This window comes from Ursus americanus, chromosome 21 (assembly GCF_024610735.1).
Source record: "Ursus americanus isolate L20-20 chromosome 21, mUrsAme1.1.p, whole genome shotgun sequence".
In the NCBI taxonomy this organism is placed as follows: Eukaryota; Metazoa; Chordata; class Mammalia; order Carnivora; family Ursidae; genus Ursus; species Ursus americanus.
The window spans coordinates 41206143-41221486 of NC_142147.1; the positions used below are offsets into that span (position 1 = coordinate 41206143).

General features: G+C 56.9%; 5 protein-coding genes across 10 annotated transcripts; 2 read left to right on the forward strand and 3 right to left on the reverse strand.

Moving 5' to 3' along the window:
* Positions 1–372: 372 nt before the first annotated feature.
* IGFLR1 (IGF like family receptor 1) lies at positions 373–2329 on the reverse strand. The gene is given in 5 exon segments (XM_087870698.1): positions 373–745; positions 819–1203; positions 1509–1681; positions 1684–1695; positions 2173–2329. Coding segments are annotated over 5 exon segments (1071 nt in total). The 3' UTR covers positions 373–401.
* On the reverse strand, positions 2256–5353 carry U2AF1L4 (U2 small nuclear RNA auxiliary factor 1 like 4). Of its 6 annotated transcripts, XM_045799927.2 has the most exons (9): positions 5245–5353; positions 5011–5098; positions 4561–4627; positions 4429–4478; positions 4255–4353; positions 3946–4079; positions 3745–3840; positions 2998–3636; positions 2256–2394 (listed from the first exon to the last, which is right to left on the reverse strand). In XM_045799927.2, exons 1-8 carry the CDS (start codon positions 5286–5288, stop codon positions 3015–3017), a joined length of 1200 nt encoding a protein of 399 aa, XP_045655883.1. In that variant the 5' UTR covers positions 5289–5353; the 3' UTR covers positions 2256–2394; positions 2998–3014. The 6 variants fall into 6 exon arrangements, with proteins under 6 accessions (XP_045655883.1, XP_045655884.1, XP_087726823.1 ...); XM_045799928.2 differs by lacking the exon at positions 2256–2394 and having other exon boundaries at positions 3010–3636; positions 3958–4079; XM_087870697.1 differs by lacking the exon at positions 2256–2394 and having other exon boundaries at positions 3010–3391; positions 5011–5073; positions 5245–5300.
* Positions 5354–5438: 85 nt separating this feature from the next.
* PSENEN (presenilin enhancer, gamma-secretase subunit) lies at positions 5439–6861 on the forward strand. The gene is made up of 4 exons (XM_045799903.2): positions 5439–5593; positions 5726–5882; positions 6306–6410; positions 6578–6861. Exons 2-4 carry the CDS (start codon positions 5822–5824, stop codon positions 6715–6717), a joined length of 306 nt encoding a protein of 101 aa, XP_045655859.1. The 5' UTR covers positions 5439–5593; positions 5726–5821; the 3' UTR covers positions 6718–6861.
* A 982-nt stretch (positions 6862–7843) lies between these two features.
* LIN37 (lin-37 DREAM MuvB core complex component) lies at positions 7844–12749 on the forward strand. Its single transcript, XM_045799942.2, has 9 exons — positions 7844–8162; positions 10612–10687; positions 10878–10928; positions 11220–11249; positions 11331–11416; positions 11502–11668; positions 12227–12367; positions 12456–12529; positions 12615–12749. The coding sequence occupies exons 1-9, from the start codon at positions 7859–7861 to the stop codon at positions 12694–12696; spliced, it is 1011 nt and encodes a 336-aa protein (XP_045655898.2). The 5' UTR covers positions 7844–7858; the 3' UTR covers positions 12697–12749.
* Positions 12750–12801: 52 nt separating this feature from the next.
* On the reverse strand, positions 12802–15331 carry HSPB6 (heat shock protein family B (small) member 6). Its single transcript, XM_045799943.2, has 3 exons — positions 15080–15331; positions 13990–14112; positions 12802–13878 (listed from the first exon to the last, which is right to left on the reverse strand). Exons 1-3 carry the CDS (start codon positions 15275–15277, stop codon positions 13708–13710), a joined length of 492 nt encoding a protein of 163 aa, XP_045655899.1. The 5' UTR covers positions 15278–15331; the 3' UTR covers positions 12802–13707.
* Between the last annotated feature and the right edge of the window lie 13 nt (positions 15332–15344).

The window sequence follows — 15344 nt, forward strand, 5'->3', positions numbered from 1 at the left end:
GAGGTGGTCTGCCCGTTTGTACGGTGTTGGGGGCAGGTAGGAGCTCCCATTTCTCCACAGCAATCCTGAGCCGGGGAAGCCTGTCAGCCTCCACAGAGGGGTGAGAGGCCATCCTTCAGAATTACAGGTAAATTGTGGGGGGTCTGTGACACCTTCACAGCAACACGTGCTCTACACACTCCCAGTGAGAACCCAGTCGGGGTCCTCAGAGAGGACCTTGGTTGCCCAGAGGCACCTGAGGCCAGCCCCCAGGGGCACGTCACGCCATATCTGGTCTCGTGTGTGTGGTGGAATGAGAGGATTCCTGTTCGGTCTTGGCCCACTTAAGACTATTTCAAAAGCGTGCCTTAATGAGGCCCAGAGACGGCAGGCGCTTATTTCACAGGAGACTTTATTGAGGACTAGGCTGGGCAAGCCCCAGCTCAGCCAAGTTTGGACAGCACCTGCAGCGCGTCTGCCCGCCCCAGCTGGGCCAGGTGTGTGCCAAGCTGGCCCAGAGAAGCCGAGGGCTCCCTCGCCACCATCTCGATCAAGGCCCGCAGTGGTGAGCGACTGGGCCGCAGTGAGTAGGCAAAGGTGGACCAGGCAGCAGGCACTCCGTATCTCGCCGCCAGGTGTCTAGTGGTGCCACAGGCCACCCCCCCACCCGGCCCAGGCTCAGGATCCAGTAGTACAGTCAGCTCCTCCAGCACCTCCAGCTCATCCAGGAGGCGAGACAGGGGCTGCGATGCCAGGTGCGGCCGTTCTGGGAGACAAATGGAGGGGTGAGGGCAATCTTCCAGCCCGCCTTCTCCCTCCCTGGCATGTCCCCGACTAACCTCTGCCCAGGAGTGGAACCAGAGCGACCTTCCGTGAGACCCCTGCCTCTGATGCCTCCAGGGAGCCTGGAGAGGACGAGTGCAAGGAGAAGAGGGTATGGGTGTTGGTGTCGCCACAGACCAAGCCAGGATAGGGGTGGAGACCTTTTGCCTGGCGGTGGCACCGCTGGGCGAGCAGAAGGATGACTGCTGAGGTCACCAGCAGAACCAGCACCAAGAGAACCAGCACCACCGGCAGGGCAAAATTCAGCAAGGCCTGCTGAGTGACGTTGTGCTCAGATGTCCACCGGACACTGGAAATCGCTGATGGGCTGGGCTCCTGGGAGCTAAGGACGCTTGGTTTCCCAGTGTTCAGAGGGCAGGGCTCCTTGGGAGGAACCGACCTCTGCAAATAGGTTGGAGTAAAGCGGGAGGCATGCCCCACTCCTGCCCCCTCAGCCTGAACCTCCCATCCTTCTCTCCCTCAGTGGGATCCAACCCCCGCCTGATCCAGCTACCCCCCGCCACACACACACTTTAACCCAGGTAGGTCTTCCGATCCTATCATGCCCCCACCCTATTCTCTTCAGCGGGGCTACACCCCCTCCCTTGCTCCAGACCCCGCCCATCTAATCCAAACCACGCCCTCCAGCCCCCGCTCCGTCTCCAACAAGCTGCACCCTATCCCAGGCCCTCCGGGGCCCGACCAGCACCTCTGCAGCGCCACTGTGTTTCGCCGCTCCGGCTCCCCGCGGGGGCAGGGGCCGTGGCTCCGCTGCCACAGGGGCTACATTGCTCCGCACTGTCGGGGTTGCACTGCCCAATAGGACACTCTTTGAAGGGGCGCGACACGTGATAGCCAGAGTCATTGAGCCCGCAGTTTCCGAAAACTCGAAGTCTGGTGGGAAACAGGGTCTCACGTGCCGCCGCCCAGCCCCTCCTCTCCTGCACTAGCGACACCCTCTCCCCTTTGTCCTATCCCAGCAGGCCCCACCCCTTGTACTCTACTAACCCAACCTATCACCGACGTGCCCACCCTCCCCGCACTAGCCCTGCCAGTCTCGAGACCCTCTCTCCACAGGCCCCGCCCCCCCACTAACCCCATCCAGCTCCGGCACCAAGCCCCGCCCACCCTTCGGACACTGCCGCGATCCCGCCTAACAGGCAACACCCCTTCGCCGTGACCCTGAAGTAACCTGTACTAGCCCTTCCATCACAAGCTGAGCCCCACATCGTGTTATCTGCGTAAGGCCCGCTGCCCCTATCCCGAAGCAAGCCTCACAGGCAATAACCCACAGACTTCGTCCCTTCCCCTGCTCCTTATCACCCCCTGGCTCCGCCCCAACATATGCATACCCCTGTCCCCGCTCCTCACCCGGGCAGGGGGGCGGCCCAAAGCGCTGCAGGCAGCTGCCGCAGCACCGGTAATCAGGGTTCAAGTACTCGAGGCGCCCGCAGTGCTGGGAGGCCCCCAGAGGCGCCGCCTGGGCCAGGAGCAGCGCGGCAGTCAAGAGGAGGCATAGGGGCCCCATCCGGGCGGGTCTGCAGCCTGGGGGGCCGTGACCGCAGGACTTCCGACCACAGCGCCGCTGTCACACTTTCCAGAAAACCAGGGCAGAAGAAGGAAGCAGTGATGTGGGGGTATGAGATCCCCAGACCCCTTTGGAAGACGGGAATCTATCCCCAGCCCCTAGTCCAGCTCCTGGCTCATTATCAGAAGGGCCACCAAGGCCTCAAGATGGCTAGAATGAGGAGTCTGGAACCACAATGAGTGGATTTGTATCCCACCTCTGCCATCTTCCTTACCTCTTTTCTCATCCCTAAAACGGGGTAACAGCACCTGTCTCACAGGTTTATTGTGAAGAATTAAAATCATTACTTGAAGTAAAGTACTTAGAACAGCACCTGGCATATGGTAAGCTTAAGTATTAGCTATTTCCAACTCCCACCTCAGGGCAGCTGGCATGGAGGACCCAGCCCTCAGCCTCTGGAGACTCCCACTCAACTCCCAGTAACCTTACTTCAGCTCCCTAACCCCAATCTCCTGCGGGCTGGGAATCCTCCAACCTGCCACAACCAGGTACCGCCCCCTTGAGAAGCCTGAGAGTGCTGAGGTTCCCAGCACAGAGGCTTCCCCACCCCAACCGGTCCCACTGAGGGGTTTCTACAGCCCTGGGCCCTGAGCCTGCTGCTCTCCCACCTGTTGTTGGAAGTTCTTCAGCAGAAGTTGTGGCCAGAGCCCAGCCCGCTTCCCCTTTTCGTCAGGAGATGTGGGGGTGGAAGGAAACTCCAGCCCACAGCTAGGCTCAAGCTAACAGGTTCTAAACCCTTAATACAGAACTTTATTAGGGGAGGGGTGGTAAGAGAAGGTCCCTGTTTTGAACAGATTACAGCATGGAGCCCCGGAGCCTGGGGAAGATGGAGCTGGGGGGTTAAGGGAGCTTTCAGGAGGGGTCCTGGCCAGGAACATTTATGCCTGTCAAGGGTGGAGGTCAAGGGAGCCAGGGTCTCAGAAGCGGCCATGCCGGTGGTCTGGGGAACGTCGTCGGTTTCTTTCTCGGGGACGGTGGCCAGTATGGGACCTCGGGGGTGACCTGGGGACAGGAGTGGAGAGATGAGGATTAGAGCTGTAAGGAGTGCTGCACAGTTCCCCAGGTCTGCCTCTCTGCTCTGGGATGGGGCAGGTAACCAGAGTTCCTGAGTGGTATCAGGACAGGTTCTCAGGGACTGATCTCCAGATTGGAGATCCAGACTGGTCTTGTGTTTGGGGCTTTGGAGTTCCAGCTGGTTTGGGGGTTGAGACTCAGGCGCTGGTCTTTGGATGGTGCTCAGAGCCAGTCTTGGGATACAAAAGAGAGACACTGTTATTGGGGCATTGGATCAGGTCCATCTCAGGGTATAAAGGCCTTAGGGTATGAGATGTCTTGACAAGCTAGTCCTGAGGTACCTGCGTCTGGGTCCCCGCCCATACAGCTGACGTCGGAGGTTCCGGGAGATGGGCCGCAGGTGCATGAAGTTGCAGAAGCCACCGCGGGTACATTCCCTGGGTGGAGGATGGATGGATGGACGAGGCTGTTGTCAATGACAGCACCCCAACACACAGGAGTCTGGGACTCCAGGTGCCCACCCCACGCCCGTACTACCATACCCCATCTCATACTGCCGGCAGCATGACTCCCGGAAGTCGGTGACAGGAGACAGCTCAGCATGCACAGCCTGCCCGTTGAACCAGCGGTTATTGAGTTCAGCCACCGCCCGCTCTGCATCCTCCTCACGCCGAAACTGAGGGGAAAGTCGATCAGGGTCAGCAATCAAACTCAGAAGTCTTAGGGGATCGGTTAGCAGCTCTGGGCTGGGCTGGATTTAGTGATGGACTTCAAGCTGTGAGGTTTCCGTGGTGGCCATCAGGCACTGAAATGCCTCCACATCTAGGCTCTAATGTGGGGACAGCAGGCACCTTGACATAGACATTGCCCACGAGGTGGTCCCCCAGGTTGTCGCACACGTTCATCTCTTCAATCTCCCCGTACTTCTCCTGCAGCTCCGTGAACACCTCCTGCGGAAGACCAGTAGGAGCTCAGCTGAACTCCTGCTCCACAGGAAACTCAACCCATCCCTTGCCAATCCTCACCTCGAAGAAGTTATCATAGTGTTCTTGAACCTCCACGTCGCTCACGTGACCTGGAGGAGGGGGCAGGGTGAAATCAGGGGGTGGCCTGCTGGCGGCTGTCCGCCCTGCCCCCAAGACCGGTCCCTCACTCACAGTGCGATCCATCTGCGGTTTGGGCAGTGTTCTGTGGATTCCGGTACAGGTTGAGCAGCACTATGGTCTGAACAGAATTTAAAGGGGGCGGGGCCTGAGCGCATGCAAAGGGGTGAGGTGAGGTATGAAGGTTGGGGGTGAGACTTGGCAACAGAGAAGAAGTCTAAGCATCTTGAGTGCATCAGCGATGCTTGCCCCTAAGGAAACCAGAATAGACACCTAGCAGTCAGGGACAGCCCAGCGGTGTGATTTGTACGTACGGGGGCGTGGCCAAGTTCCTGGGAGAAGGGCCTGAAGGAGGGGGAGGAACCTGCAGAGGCCCGACAAGAAAAAAGCCGATGGTGGGGTGGGGCTTAGAAATCCGGAAAAGGCGGGACCTCGTGGTGATGGACAACAGAAAGGGAAATGGCCGGGAGGCGTTAACCCTCAAGGCTCCGTGCCGGGTCTCACCTGGCTGAAAGTCGGTTTGTTGTGAAGCCGGGAGCACCGGTCCCCGTGCCGGCAGGCCCCGATCTTAAAGTAAAAAGAGCAGTTAACCCTGGAAGAGGTGCAAAGACAGAGGTGAACCGAGGGCCGGGGAGGCTGGACACCCCAGAAACACCGCCCAACGCCTCCCAGCCACCAGGGAACCAAATGTTCCGGTCCCGGCCCCCGCAAGGGGCCACTCCCTGCGCCCGTTCTCACTTGTCCTTCTCAGTCCCGAATATCGAAGCTAAATATTCAGCCATTTTTACCCGAACCCTCCAACTCTGGCTGCTCTCACGTCATTTCCGTTCCTTAAGAGCATTGGGAAGTGTAGTTCGTCGCTGCCTCCCGACACAGCGCGCGCTCAGAAACTGCCTACTGCGCTTGCGTGTTAGAGGCTTGAGCCCTCCCGGCAAAAATCACCGCCTGGAGTTCCCCGAAAGCGCATGCGTGCAGCGTTGCCGCATGCAAAAAGACTACAAACTCCAGAGATACTTGCGCTCTGTCGCGCAAACGTCCGGAGTTGAAAGTGGCAAAGGCTTCCAAGCGGAGGAAGTAGACGGCACCGGTGAGTTGGGGGCCGTTCGCGCACCCGAATAAACATGAAGAGCGTTCAACCCAGTCAGCTTGCTGGTGGGGGCCGGGGTACCCTTCTTTCAGCAAATCCACCCTTCAGTTTATCGGCGTTTTGTCGTAATAGGGGCGTGGTTGTTCGCGATCCCTGCATCTGTCATTTGGGGTCAAGGCTTGGCTCCTGCCCTACATACCCGCGGGACAACTCTGTCTCAGCGCAACTATGAACTTGGAGCGGGTGTCTAACGAGGAGAAGTTGAATCTGTGCCGGAAGTACTATCTGGGTAAGAGCCGGTTCCTAGGATCCCAACAGAGAAGGGACCGGACTAGAGCGCCTGAGGGAAGAGAGCCCAGGGGCCTGGATTCTTGAGTCTAAGGGATAAAGCGACTGGGGTTGCGGACTCCTGGGTCTGAGGGAAGGGCCTGGGACCTGAGGGAAGAGGAAGCTGGGGCCTCAGCTTCTGGGTCCCAAGAGACGGGGAGAGTTGGTCCAGACTTTGGGTCCTGAGGAAGAGATGAATGAGGAGTCAGATTTTGGGGCCCTAGGGAGGGGCAAGGATTTCTAAGTCTCTGATAGCAGAGATTTCCATTTGAACTTGGGTATGGGAGAGGGCCTTCCGTCCTCTAGGTGGGAGTTGGGGGCGGGGGAAGGGGGGAGGATCGTCACTGCCTTACATTCCAGTTTGTTTGCTTTTTTTCTCTCTTAGGCGGATTTGCTTTCCTGCCTTTTCTCTGGTTGGTCAACATCTTCTGGTTCTTCCGAGAGGCCTTCCTTGTCCCAGCATACACGGAGCAGAGCCAAATCAAAGGCTGTGAGTCCAGGGCACAGATGAAGGGAAGCCATCAGGTGTTGGAAGGGAATGATGGAGGTTCCAGAATTCTGGTTCTCTGGGAGAGAAGAGAGGCCCAGCGGTTGGGTTGGGGAGAGACCAGAGAGCAGGTGGAGGCCAACTTTACCCATTCCTGTTCCCTTTTATAGATGTCTGGCGCTCAGCTGTGGGCTTCCTCTTCTGGGTGATTGTGCTCACCACCTGGATCACCATCTTCCAGATCTACCGGCCCCGTTGGGGCGCCCTTGGTGACTACCTCTCCTTCACCATACCCCTGGGTACTCCCTGATAGTTTCCTCTGCACAGGCCTGGGACCTTCTCATTCACCCAGGATGGGCTCCTCTACTCTAAGCTCGCTCTCAAACCCCTAAGACTTTTTCCCATTTCCTGTGTTCTTTGCTGACATCCCCCAATAAAGGACTCTAATTCTCTATATTGACTTTATGGATCTTTTGGAGGTTGAAGCATAAAATGGTTTTAATATTCAGAAATACGTATTGAATGCCCATTTTGTGCCAGGCTTAGTGCTTCGCACATTATGTGCAATCCTTCATTCTTTGCACCCTCTGAAATAGGAACTTTCCTGCTCAGGAACCCTATTTTACAGATGCAGAACTAGGAAAGGAATAATGCTTGCACTGCTAGGGGCTTTTATCCTCTGCTGGTGTGTGAATTTGAAAACTGTACTTTCCCACTTGTTCTCAGTATTCTCATCAGAAATGTGGATATCAATGCTACCTCCTAGAATTTGTCTAAGCCAAACCATATGTGGTAAATGGAAGTTTCCCATTTTCTGAAGATGTCCGCAGCAATAGACATAGCCAAGAGCTTTATCAGAGAAGGCTTTCTTGACCATCTTATTTAAAATTTCAATCCCTACCTTGGTACTCCCTATGTGCCTTCAGGTTGTATCCTTTCTCATTTTATTTCATTTAAAATATTCCACTGTTTCTTGTAATCTTACATCCTCTAAAATATACGCTCTATTACGGCAAGAGTTTTTGTTTTGTTCAGTGCAGCATCCCCAGTGCCTAGAAGAGTGCCGGGCACACTACTAAATATTTCCTAAATAAATGAGGTTGTGCCTGAAGAGAGATTAAGAGGTAGCTGGCACCTAGCGAGTGCTCAGTAAGATTGAACAGGCCTACCTCCAGACTTCTCTTCCTCAGGGACAAGAAGGTCTCCCACAGTTAAATAAACCCTGTCAATAGCTAAGTTGGTGTTACTCAAAGCTTCTAACACTACAAGTTCCAAGAAGCCTTGCGAAGCCCTCATCCTACATCACCCACCGTGCCACGCGCGGCGCAGGCGCCGTTACTCTGGCTGAGTCTCGGGAGCTGGAACTACACCTCCCAGGAAGCGCTCCGGGATGTCGTTGATTTGTTTCCGGAAACGGGGCATCGAGAGGTGGGACTTAGACCTGGGAGCCGATGGAGGCAGCTGTCAATTGGTCAGGGACGAGATCGACGGTTGCACTGACAAATGGAAATAGGCAATTGCCAAAAGGGCCCGCCCACAGAAGGGAAAGTAGTGGAGGTGGCAGCAGCAGTAGCGGTCGCCGCCGGACACTGCTCAGCGCGGAGGACTGGCTGCGCACAAAGCTTATCTTGACCTCTTCCCGTCTGCCTTCAGCCTTGATTTGTGACCCTGGGCTCTTCTGGGCTCCTCTGACCCAGCTAGCCACACCTCAGACCCAAACCATGTTCCCGGTGAAGGTGAAAGTGGAGAAATCAGGTGAGGACCCCGAGGTAGGGGGCTTTTAGGGGAGCACCGACGGAGCAGGGTACGGGAGTCCCGAAAGACAGGATTATCGCGATAAGACGGACCACGCGACTTCTTCCTGCCGCCCTTCTGACTATCGCCATGTCAGGCATGGAACGATTCTTGCCATCTTCATACCTTACCGGTTTGTGCTCTAGGTAGCGTTGAGATTGAATGGTGGTGGCTCAAACTGTGTGGTGCGGTAAGACATGGGGATCCCCAGCCGTGTGACTCTGAAAGGACTCTTCTTGGCTCTGCCTCAGTTTCCCTATTTCCAGCAGTGGTCAAGCATTGTGCTCAGCGCCTGAAGTACAAGGAAGCTTTTAATCCTGGCAGTCACTGTAGCCCAGTAATCCTAGGAAGTAGGAAACGTGGTGGATGGGGAAACGGACGCTGAGAGAGAGGAAGTCATTTTGAGTTGGGTCCAAGTTGATGGGAAACCAGGACTGGCACGTTGAGGGTGGTGAGAGAGGCATGGAATCCAGACCAGGGCGGGGAGTAAAATGATGTGTAGGGTGTTAGATGGTATAAGTGGTAATACAATGAAGCAGAACGTAAGATCTGACAAGACGAGGGAAAGGGCTATGAGGATAGGTGAGGGAACAGCAAATCAGACCAAGGAAATAGCTCTGAAGAGGCCCTGAGGTGGAAGACTCATCTGGCTTGTGCAAGGAGGAGCAGGGAGGCCAGTGTGGCTGGAGCAGAGGGAGTGCAGTGGGGAGCAGGAGGGAATGACAGATCCTGTGGGCCCAAGTTAGGACTTTAGCTTTTGCTCTGAGGGAAATGGGGAGCCAAGGGCGAGTTTGGAGCTGAGGAGTGAGTTACTAAAATGAGTTTAGTGAGTTACTAAAAATGCCCCCCAAATGCCAAAAAAAAACTTGGGTCAGAGAGTAAAAGCCTGGCCACAAATGATGGTTGGGGGGCAGGGGTAGGCAGGGTCATGGAAGCCTGTGAACATTGGGCCAAAGAGCTCAGTCCTGGGGCTCTGCAGAGTTGTGGAGTGTTCTAAGCCGGAGAGCGTTGGTTTGGTTTTCTGGCCACCTTGTGAAGGGTAGATCAGAGGAGGAGATTGAGTCTGGGAGTCCAGGAGAAGGAAGGGAGAGGACCGGGGTAGGGAGGAGGTAGGTGGAGAGACACTCAGGAGGCCAAGTGGACAGGCCATGGGGTTGGTGAGCTGCGGTGCGGGAGGGTAAGAGGGACTGGGGGACATTGGGGCTACCCCCGAGGTGGGGGCCCAGGGAAAGGGGTAAAGTTTAGAGAGGCACTGAGGCTAGTGTGGGACCCAGTAGATGGTAGGGGCCTAGGGGATGTCCAGGGAAAGGTATCTAGGAGACCATGGGATCCCAAGGTCTAAGGTTCAGGAAAGAAGCAGGAGCTAGGGAAAGAGATGTGGGTATGATCTATACCTTGGCTCCTGCCCAGGGCTCTTTGCTAGAATCTTAGCTGCCCTTAAGCCCTTCCCCCCACCCTGTCTCTCCTCAGTGATGTTGGGAATCCTGTGTCTCCCCATCCAAGGGCTGGTAAAGCATGTCCCCAGGTATCCTTCCAGGCTTTGAGCACTGGGCCAGAGTGAAGCTAGGTACTGGTTGGAAGAGGAGAGCAAACGCCCCACAAGGGCAAGAGGAGAATATTTATAATATCACATCCTTAAGTTTTATGATGAGGGGAAGTAAACACACAGGCTGACAGAGCCAGGAATACAGGAAGCTGGGCCCAGATATCATTTCCTGACGGGGGAGGGGGAGCCAAAAATGGATATTTTAGGTGCAATCTCCGAATTATTAAATGTTTTCCATTCAGATTTAGTTCAGATTTAAAATAACACCACTGCTTCAGCCAAACAAAGCACATCTGGGGGCTAGATTCTGCACCCAGTTTGAGTCTCTGCCTTATAATGTCAGCTGTGGAGCCAGATGGCCTGTGTGCAAATCCTCAGCCCTGCAATTTCTTCGCTGTGTGACTTTGAGCAAGTAGCCTGACTTCTCTGTGCCTCCGTTTCATCATACATAAGATGGGGATAATCATATCTACCTGTCAGAGTTATTGTGAAAATGTAACGGGGTTAACGTGTGTGATGTGCTTGGAACAATTCTTGGCACATAAAAGTACTCTGTACAACTTACTGTTAATGCATGTTGCTAAGAGATTCACATACATCATAGGTTTACTTAAACCTCAAAACAGTCCTTGCAGATAGGTATCATTGGGAGACCTAGTTTCAAGATGAGGAAACAGGCTAGGTGAGGTAAGGTGGCTTGCCTGTGGTCACACACGAGCATGTGGGACAGCCCTGGAACCCAGCACTCTTGCTCAGTTGTCCTTGCCCACTGCATTCTCTCAGCATACCTGGCCCCTGGCCCAGTTGGCTGCCCACCTGCCTTGGGCCTGGGAACTGAGTCCTGCTCGGTATCTTCTTCCCCAGAGTTGGAGATGGCCAAGGCCCGGAACCAACTTGATGCTGTTTTGCAATGTCTGCTGGAGAAGAGCCACATGGACAGGTTAGGACCTGGCCAGGCACGGGTCGCAGGGGGTTGGGGGTCCTGGCAAGTTGGACCCTCCAGTCCTGGGCGGATCTGGGTGGGACCCCAGAGGCTGGATTAGGGAGCAAGGATCCCAGTGGACAAGCCACTCAGCACCTTCCCACTCAGCTCTGGGAACCCCAAGCCCATAGTTCTCTTCTGCTACCAGGGAGCGTCTGGAGGAGGAAGCTGGGAAAACCCCCTTGGACACCCACAACAAGTAAGTTTCGTGGATGGGATCTGGATCTGAGCATTTGTGATGGACAACTTCCTCCCTCATCCAAGCCCTGACCACCCTTCTCCGTGCTTCCTCCACCGTAGTCCTCCACCCTGCATGTACAGAGACTCTGTGGCAGCAGAAGCTTAGGTTCCCTCATGGTTGCCACCTACAGCCCCGGAGGCGTGAGCGGGACTCAGGGTCTAAGGGGTTGGTGGGGTCCACGTGAACATCTCAGGATCCCCAGGGGCGCCCTCGAGGGCCAGCCTGCTGACACCTTGTCTCTCCCCACAGGGATTGTTCTGTTGCAGCCACTGGCAAACGGTAAGGTGGCAGGGGCCCCAGCCGACTGACGAGAAGTTCCCAACCCCCACCCTGGTCCTGATGTTCTCCTGCCCCACACAGGCCATCCGCCCGTTTCCCCCACCAGCGAAGGAAGAAGAGGAGGGAGATGGATGACGGGCTGGCTGAGGGAGGGCCACAGCGATCCAGTGAGTAGGCAGTGGCCGGAGAGGGCAGGCGGTGACAGGGAGCTGTGTGAGGTTGTTCACACACCTTCCCCTCCTGTTACCCTAGACACGTATGTGATCAAGCTGTTTGACCGGAGTGTGGACTTGGCTCAGTTCAGTGAGAACACGCCCCTGTACCCAATCTGCCGAGCCTGGATGCGCAACAGCCCCTCCGTGCGCGAGCGTGAACGCTCACCCAGCTCACCACTGCCCCCACTGCCTGAAGATGAGGAGGTTGGATGTGGGGTGGGCCCCCCTCCCAGCAGCCAGTGGGTAGATGGTTAGAGGTGTCCTCTCCCAAAGCTGGTGGGATAGATGCGCACAGGTCTCCGTGTCCCACAGTGATTTCTCGATCCGGTGAGGCACACAGATGTGAACCCTTTGGCCAAGGGTATGGATGGAACCCCTTAAAGTAGACAGACATGACTACCTGGCCTGAGAGGGAGAGGGGACAGGGTTTCCTTGGGCAGGTAGATGTGAACTCCAAGATCAGAGGTCCCCAAAAGCTGGGGGGCTTGACAGAGATCCTTACTGCAAACAGGTGCAGCCACCTGGCCTAGGGGAGCAGATGGGGGTTACTGGGCTGGGTAGGAGTGATTGGGGGTCCCTGGGCTGGACAGAATACAGGCAGGGATCCCTGGAGCAGACCTTTCTTTGGCATGGCTCTTAAGACAGTCCCTGGTGAAACCCTCCTGTCTGCTGTCACTGGGAAAGGCAGGAGGGGTGAAGTGTGTACTGCTGGCCCTCTTCTCAAACTCTCTTGGGCCTGGTGTGGGGCCCTTGTGTCCGCAGAGTTCAGAGGTCACCAACAGCAAGAGTCGTGATGTGTACAAGCTGCCTCCACCCACAGCCCCTGGGCCACTTGGAGATGCTTGCAGATCCCGAATTCCATCCCCCCTGCAGCCTGAGACGCAGGGTACCCCTGAGGATGAGGTGGGTATGCAGGCTGGCCCAGGGCTATGGGGCATATGGTACGGGGCTTGGGCATGGCCAACCCAGCCTGGCCTCTCTGTCCACGCAGCCCTCCGAGCCTGAGCCCTCACCATCCACACTCATCTACCGCAACATGCAGCGTTGGAAACGCATCCGCCAGAGGTGAGCGTCCCCAAACCTGTTCGTACCCCTATGGCTTCTTCCCCAACTGCTGAGTCTTCCCTCTGCTTCTCTACCCCCACCACAGGTGGAAGGAGGCATCTCATCGGAATCAGCTTCGGTACTCAGAAAGCATGAAGATCCTACGGGAGATGTATGAGCGACAGTGATGTTCCCCTGCCCCCCCACATCCCCCCAATAAACATTCCCCTCCTTCACACCAGCCTCTGCTTGCTCCAGCCCATATTTCCTGGCCCAGACATAAAGCAGTTGGCACAGCTTTAGCACATTTATTGGGGGAATGGATGAGGGGATGGGTGGCAGGAAATTCAAGGAGGGAGGAGGACTGTGGGGTACCAAAGCAAAAGTGGCTGCTTGGTTGAATCTTGGAGAATGAGGGGAGGTATGTGAAAGGTGGGTTACGTGGGATATGTGGTTGGAGATTTGGGGATTAAGACAGAATGGGGGGGGTTCTGGTTAGAGTTGGGGGTGGGGCTTAGGATATCCGTGCAGAGTCTGGGGAGATGCGATGGGTATCTGTGCAGTCTGAGGTTGAGGGTCCTGCTAGGCCCGGAATAGATGTCCGAGGGTGGGGGGTCAGAAAAGGGGTTTAGGAGTCAGGGAGAGGGGTGCCGGGGTTTCAAGTCACAAGATGGGGGGGGAGTAGATTGTCAGTTGGGATGAGGGGAAGGATCCAGAATCTTGAGAACCAGGCCTTGGATGGTCTGGGATGTTTGAGGGGTGGAGAGGGATTATGCTTGACTGGCCTAGGGTGGAGGCAGGGCTGTCCACACCATAATCTAGTGTTAGAGGGGGAAGAAGATTAAAATGGGATGTGGGCATGTTTTAATAGATGAGTCAGAAGGAAGCAGAGGAGGGAGTTTTGAGTGGGTTTATATGCCAAGAAAGGGGTCAGTGGGGCCGGGAGACTGTAGGCTGAATTGTCCGCGGAGGGCCTAGAAGCTAGGAAGGTGTCAGGAGTTTGAAAGCTGGAGGGGGTGTGAGAACGAGAGTGTCAGTGGAATGGTCTATGTTACCAGGGCAGTCTACGTGGGAAAGGTCAGGGTAGGATCCCAGATTGGGTGGGTGGTTTTGGCGCGCTCGGGACATCTGGCTGGGCGGAGTCAGGTCGGCTTTAAAAGAGGGGGCCTGAGGCGGCTCCCGGGGTTCAGGCATGACGCCTACTTGGCAGCAGCCTGCGGCTGCGGCAGTGGAGCCTGGGGCGTTGCGGGTGCGGCCTGGATGGACAGGACGCCCTCAGGGGACAGCGCGGACGTCACGGCAGCAGGGTCCACGCCAGACGGCAAGCGGTAGCGGCGGTGGAACTCGCGCGCGATGTATCCGTGCTCATCCTGGAGAGAAAGAGATTTGAGTGGCTCCGCCCTTTCCCTATGGATGCCCCGCCCCTCCGGCCTGCGGGTCCCGCCTACGCGTTCTGGCCCCACCCCTGCCAGCGGGCTCACCGGGCGCTCCTCGTGGCGCGCATGCACCTCCACGTGGTCGCCAACCACCTTGACGGCGATTTCCTCTGGGGAAAAGTGCTTCACGTCCAGCAGCACCGAGAAATGCCCGGGTTCTGTCGGGACCTAAGCACAGCCCGATCGTCATCAGAGGGGCGAGGCTCCCAGGACCCAGCAAGGCCCCTTCCCCGTCGGTTCCGGCGCTGCCCCCGTCCCAGGCCTCCGGAACTGGGCAGTCCCCTTTCCTACTCGTAGATCCAGAGGATCTCTTCACCCAGAATAACTGGGCTCACCCCTCCCTCTGTAATCACTGAGATTCTCTCATCCAGAGTGATGAGACCCCCTTCCCCTGCAAGGTCAGTGACCTCCACTCTCACAGGCCTGGCCCCTCCCCCAGTGTCAGAGCGTCCTTTGGACACTGAGTCCCCAGCCCCCTATCCCTCAGAACCCCTGGTGCCCTTACTGCACACCGTCCCCCCCCCCCCCGAAATTGCCAAGATGCCTCTTCCCCCAGCTTCCAGAGTCGTCTTTTTACCCTCCCACTGGAGTCACGGGGCCGCTTATGCCCTCAACAGTTACCAGTATTCTCCCCCTACTTCTCAGAGTGTCCAGGCCCCCCTTTCTCAAGTCACAGGACCCTTCCTCCCCTCTGTTTCTCCAGAAGACATAGGGTCGCCACATTTCGTCTCCAAACTCTTCCCCGAGAATGACAAAACGTTCCCTTCCCTCAGGAGTCCCTGGGAACCCCATGCCCTTCAGAATAACTGAGCGCCCTCTTTCCCCCAGATTTCCTGGGTCACCAGCCTCCTTCAGACTCCCCAACGCTCGCCTCAGAGTGACGGCCCCACCCTATCCGTGACTCAGCCATTTCAGAGCCGAGACCCTCCTCAGACCGGCAGGGACCTCCCAGCCCCTTCGGTAATCCAGCCTTGAGATTCCATACTCAGCGAACTCTGGAACCCCCTCTGAGTGGCCGGACTCTCCCCCCGCTCAAAGTCGGGGGACATTCCTCACCACCGCCCCCCACCCCGGGATGACCGGGGCCCCAAGCCTTGCAAGTGGTCGAGTTACCGCCCTCCCCCAGGCCTGGCACCTGGGCGGTAGGCAGCGCCACGCTGGGTGCGCGCAGGTAGTAGGGGGCCAGTGTGGCGGGGCAGAGCGCAGCCAGCTCGGCCTCCAGCAGCCCCTCGCCGAAGCGCTGGTCGAAGAGGCGCCCGGGCGCCGAAAGCCCGGGCAACGGGGCCGAGGCGCGGCGCAGCCAAGACGGCTGCACGGGCACGGGGATCTCCATCCTGCTTCGCCGCCGCCGCCGCCTCCCCTAGGCTCCGCAGTGCCCCTGCGTGCGCCGCAGCCGCTCT